Source organism: Buceros rhinoceros, unplaced genomic scaffold (assembly GCF_000710305.1).
Source record: "Buceros rhinoceros silvestris isolate BGI_N320 unplaced genomic scaffold, ASM71030v1 scaffold14582, whole genome shotgun sequence".
NCBI classification, from domain to species: Eukaryota; Metazoa; Chordata; class Aves; order Bucerotiformes; family Bucerotidae; genus Buceros; species Buceros rhinoceros.
In genome coordinates this window covers 2954-8571 of record NW_010400781.1, presented here as the reverse complement: position 1 = coordinate 8571, position 5618 = coordinate 2954, and the positions used below count along the sequence as shown (strand labels likewise).

Sequence of the window (5618 nt, the reverse complement as noted above, 5' to 3'; positions counted from 1 at the left end):
GCTGACAGCTAGACACCAGCAGGACAAGGAGCACTCCTCAAACGCTGATCCTGTGTTCTTGCCAGCAGTGAAAAGTCCAGAGGCTGTGGCTGTTCTGGTTGTTTGGTGGTGGAAGGACAGCAGCTGTCCTGCTCTGAGCTGGCAGTAAGGCAAGGCATTGGGGGTTTAGTTTTCCCTGTTGAGTGTCATGTTCGGTCCATAGTTGCTGTGTCAACTGTGGGTGCAGCTGGATGCAGCTTCTGCTGGTGAAGCTGCTGCACTGGGCAGATTCAGTGTGGTGCTGTGTTCAGAGCTCAGCCTTCAAACTCCCTGCTCAAACTGTTTCCATAGAACCCCCCAGAGCAGGAGAAATACGCCTGTTGTCCCCTGCCTCCATACCTAGAGGACTCCGGCTGCCTCATTGAAGATGACGAGAATGCTGGGCGACCTCTGCGAGACGTCTGCTTCCATCTGCTGAAGCTCTACAGTGACAGGTAAATGGGCACAGAGGTCAAGAACTGGTCAGAAGGATCTTTGTCGCTTAGACTTGAATTCCCAGTCCAGGGGTATGAAATCAGCTGCAGGAGTCAGGAATCACTTACTGGGTCAAAACTGGGCCTTGTGTACGCACCCTTGCTGAGAACGGTGACACCGTTACTGCCAGTGACGGTGCAGATGAGGATGTGGAAGCTCTGGAGCACAGTTGTGGGGGTTTTCACAGAATCATCTGGTTGGAAGAGACCTTTAAGATCATGAAGTCTCCCCGTTCCCCCAGGACTGCCAGGTCCCCACTAACCCCTGGCCCTCAGCACCACCTCCACACTGCTGGCAAACTTCTCCAGGCACGAGCACCCCACCACTGCTCTGGGCAGCCTGTTCCAACGCTCCACAACCCTCTCTGTAAGGAAATTCTTCTGACATCCAACCTCAGCCCCTTCTGGAACAATTTGAGGGTGGTTCCTCTTGTCCTCTTGTGTTTTCTGTGTCTGAGGAGCACAGTAGTCTGACCTTCACCAGAGCTGCCGCCTTTGAAGGCTTTGAGTCACTCTTGTCTTAAAAAAAGCAAACAAACCATGACCAAAGCCCACCCCCATAAACCACCTCTGCAGTAACTGGAGGTGGGCGGAGGGAAGGAGGCCATTAGCCCCCATTTCTGAGGCTGCATGGGCACACTGAGCTCTCTGTGTTGGCGCTGTCTTTCCCCCAGGTACTACGACCTTGACCAGCTGCTGGATCCCCGCAGTGTGACGTCAGACCCCCTGGACTATCGCCTGAGCTGGCACCTCTGGGAAGTGATCAGGGCCCTCAACTACAGCCACCTCCTTGGGCAGAGCCGCGGGGTGCTGAACGCCAGCTATGCTGCCCAGCTGGAGAGCGAAGGGCTCTGGGAGTGGGCTGTCTTTGTGCTGCTGCACGAGCCACAGACCCCGTGAGTCACAGCAGTTTAATTACAGGAATTTTCACCTTGAAAATGAGGTGGTGGCCGTTCTGCAGCCATGCCTCACATCCTCCAGCTTCTCCCAGTAAACTGGAGCTGCACAGCGGGGATTACAGAGATTGTGGAGCTGGGGTCAGAGGGGTGTAACAGATCTGCTGGTGAAGCAGCTGTCAGATGTTCAATACAGTTAATAGATCTGCATTTTAATGATGGTGACTGCTGATCAGTGCATTAGCTGCAGCCCATGGAGTTGATTTGACAGCCCAGAGCTGGGTGTGCAGGTCTTGCTGTGCTCAGATTAACGCAAATACTGCAGCTGCTCCCAGTGGAGCCGAGCGTGAACTGCTGTGTTTGGCAGGAAGCACTGGGACCCACCAGACACTCCTTTGGATTTTGTGATCAGCTACAGAGCATGGACTCACACTTAAGTCAGACCTTCTTTACTGGGAAGGTGTCTCGTGTGGTGAATGTTTCCAGTCGCTGCTTCCCTTGGTTTTGGTGGCTGGAACGGGCTGAAGGGGTGACACCTCGTCCTCTCTCCCCTAGCACGCGGGAGAGGGCGGTGCGGGAGCTCCTCGGTCGCCACTGTGTCCTCTTCGAGACACCCGAGTCCTGGGCCAAGGAGGCTTTCCTGATGCAGAGGCTCTGCATCCCCCCAGAGTGGATCCATGAAGCGAAGGCCATTCGAGCGAGGATGGAGGGTGACAAGCATAAAGAGGCACTTTTCTTGTTCAAGGCTGGGCACTGGAACCAGTGCCATAAGCTGGTTGTCAGGCACTTGGCTTCAGGTAAGTCTGATCGCCTCATTTTCTTCTGCTTTGTTTCTTTTCTCCTCATTTATTCATTCCCTCTTGTGAGCAGCCCACAAATTCAGTAGGAACAGGAGTCGAGGGGTGTTCGGTGACAGGAAGGGGGTAGGGTTGTGTTTCCAGCCAGGGTTAGTGAGCTGCCCGCTGTGAAATGACCCTGCACAGGCATGAGAAGGGCAGTGTTTAATTAACCTGCTCAGTGCTCCTGGGGAGAAGAGACCCACCCCTAACTCGCTCCAACTCACTCTCCTGTCGGAGTTGTTGAGAGCCAGAAGGTCTCCCGAGCCTCCTTGGCTCCAGAATCAACCCCCCCAGGTCCCTCAGCTGCTCCTCAGTGTACTTGTGCTCCAGACCCTGCTCCAGCTTCGTTGCCCTTCTCTGGACACGCTGCAGCCCCTCAAGGTGCTTCTGGCAGGGAGGGGCCCAAACTGAACCCAGGATTTGAGGGGCAGCCTCCCCAGTGCCCCCAGTGCAGGGGGATGATCCCTGCCCTCTCCTGCTGGCCACACCAATGCTGGGATGAGCCAGGATGCCGTTGGCCTTCTTGTCCGCCTGGTCGCACTGCTCACTCCTTCAGTCAGCATTCCTGGCCATGGGTAATGGTGTCAGGGAATCCCCAATGTGCCTAAGAGCCCCATCCCTCATTGCTCTCTCGGTGACACTGGGTGCTGCCGAGCCATAGGACACCCCGGTGCTCTGCTCCTCATATGCTTGTTCTCTACAGACGCGATCATCAATGAGAACTACAAGTACCTGAAAGGGTTCCTGGAGGACCTGGCCCCCCCTGAGCGCAGTGCCCTCATCCAGGACTGGGAGCTGGCAGGGCTGGTCTACCTTGATTACATCCGGGTTATTGAGATGCTTGACAGGATTCAGCAGGTAACAGGCTGCGACACAAGTTGGTGTCTTACTGTAATTATCTTCATACAGTTATGTTACCTCCTTGTGAGGACAATGCAGATGTCCCATGGAGCATAATGGGGAGATGAGTGAAGGAGGAACAAAACCAGCTGGTCAGTGGAGACCCTGCAGGTAAATCCCCTCAAGTTCAGCTCCTTTCTCCCCTCTCTTTCCAGCTGGATTGTTCCTCCTACGAGCTGGAGCGGTTACACACCAAAGTGACGTCACTGTGCAACAGGATCGAGCAGCTCCAGTGCCACAGTGCTAAGGACCGCCTGGCTCAGTCTGGTATGGCCACCACCGTTCCCAGCAGCTCACTGGGAAAGCTGGTTTTGCAACAGCGCTGGTGCCGGGCTGCAGTTGGTCTGTACCGCTGCGTGTGCCGGGGAGGAGGGTGCTGTGGCTGCTGAGCAGAGCCCTGGGCTGCTCCAGCCATTGTCGTTGCAGGCAGGTTTTGTTGTGGTTGATGGGACACCCTGCAGGGTCTGGTCCCCTGGTAACCCTTCAAGGGTCTTGTCCTTGCTTAGTTCTACAGTGACATAAACCAGGTATTATGAAGAGATGTTTGATGCTGAGGATGGGGAGACCCTGGCCCAGGTTGCCAGGGTGGGAAGAGAGGTGGGAGAAGCCCCATGGCAGGTCAGGTTGGCCCTTGGGACTCAGTGAGTGAAGATGCTGCACTGGCTGTGCTGGAACAGAAGAAACTTCAGCTTCTGAAAGCAGTAGTGGGCGAGACCTTCTCAAGTGGCTCTGAGCAAGCTGCTCTAGTTGCAGATGTCCCTGCTCCCTTCAGGGGGTTGGACTGGGTGACCTGGAGAGGTCCCTCCAACCCAAACCATCCTGTGGTTCTGTGCAGTAAAGCACGAGTGCGTTTCTGTGCACAAACACTCCTCCTTCTCCTTCCAGACATGGCCAAGCGCATCGCAAACTTGCTGCGGGTGGTCCTCAGCCTGCAGCACGCCCCGGAGCCCACCTCCGACCCTACACCTGACCCCCAGCACGTCCCCCTCCGCCTGCTCGCTCCCCACATTGGGCGGCTGCCGATGCCAGAGGACTATGCCTTGGAGGAGCTCCGCAGCCTCACCCAGTCCTACCTGCGGGAGTTGACACTAGTGACTCACTGAGGAGGAACCTCTTCCTCCCACGGACCATTTCTGCTGTTCGTTAACCCTTCACTCTTGTCTGGGGCAAACAACCCCTCCAGCCATGCAGGTTTCTCCATCAAGGCGTGGAACAGCTTTATGTGGGCTAACATGGGAATTGTCACCCGGGGCAGCACTGGGACTGGTTGGACCTTGCTCAACTGCATGACCATCTCCTAGAGTCGCTGAGGCACCTCGGGCTCAGCCCCTGAGCGGGAGCGGTGGTGCTGGTGGAGGGGGCACAGGGCGGGCTCGGTCCTGTCAGACCCTTGGTCACTGTTCCATTGTGACACAGAGGGCAAAGCCAGTTCAGGGACAGTTTCCCCAGAGTTTGGTGGGGCCACACTTGGGAACCTTCGGTACCTGAACTGGCCCTCGATGAGCTTTAACGGGGGTTTGGTGGTGAGGTTGGCACTGGGGGCAGGGGAGGCAGAAGCTCAGAAGCATCTTTTCCCTCCTCCTGCCGAGTTGGAGACCTGTGAACGTGCTGCTTCATTTCTCCATCCTCCATCCCCAAACACAAAGCTCGGGAGAAAGGGAGGTGACAGCGGCGGAGGGATGAGTCCTACCGGAGCTCTGCCAGGCCACAGCTACCTGGCACAGGTTGGTTACACCGAGCCACCATCCAGCCCAAGTGCCCCATGTCCCTGTGCTCCGGTGTCATTCCTCTTGCTGTGCTTGGAAACCAACTGAGTTTTGGAAGAAGGCTTAAAATAAGCCATGGATGGGTCCGCTCCATCTCTGGGCTCCTGCCGCGGCACCTCCAGCCCCGGCCTGGTGCTGCTTGCAAGGGGCTGCCAGCCTGGCTGGAGCTGCTCCCTGTTGGCTCAGTGAGGGCTTTGATGCATGAGGGTTATGTAAAGGTTTTTATTAAGAAAAAAGTTATAAATAAATGTTCTAGATTATTTTCCTGTCTTTTTTGAAAACAAATAAAATGTTTATAATAGTCCCATGGTTTCCTTGGCTACTTAAGGAATATTGGACAAGTGGGGTCTGTGTGAACCTACTGAGGTTTAACAAGGCCTGGTGTCACTGGTTTGGGCGAGGCTGAGCCAAGGTCCGGTAACGATACTACCTTCCCCTGTTCCAGCAGAGATAGGGGAAGGGAGAAAGGAATTGGTGAGACCTCTAAAATGCTTTTTGGAAAACTGAAACAGCCTTTAATAACACTACAAACAGACATATATTAAATACAAAGGAAAACAGTCAGGTATTGGGGGTTTTAGGAAGGCAAGGGTTAAACCGAAAGCAAACACGGAGCGCAGCAGTGCTCTGAGATGGTGGCGGCCATGTGGTTCTGCTGCGTGAGCAGCACACAGAGACCCGCGCAGTTACGAATTACCCGGCAGC

General features: G+C 55.2%; 1 protein-coding gene across 1 annotated transcript; it reads left to right on the top strand.

Annotated features, from left to right (window-relative positions):
- Positions 1 to 330: 330 nt before the first annotated feature.
- Positions 331 to 4250, top strand: LOC104489821 (nuclear pore complex protein Nup98-Nup96-like; the record flags this gene model as incomplete). The annotated part of the gene is made up of 6 exons (XM_010132026.1): positions 331 to 473; positions 1187 to 1408; positions 1964 to 2205; positions 2951 to 3105; positions 3303 to 3414; positions 4033 to 4250. Coding segments are annotated over 6 exons (1092 nt in total), but the record flags the coding sequence as incomplete, so codon positions are not given.
- Between the last annotated feature and the right edge of the window lie 1368 nt (positions 4251 to 5618).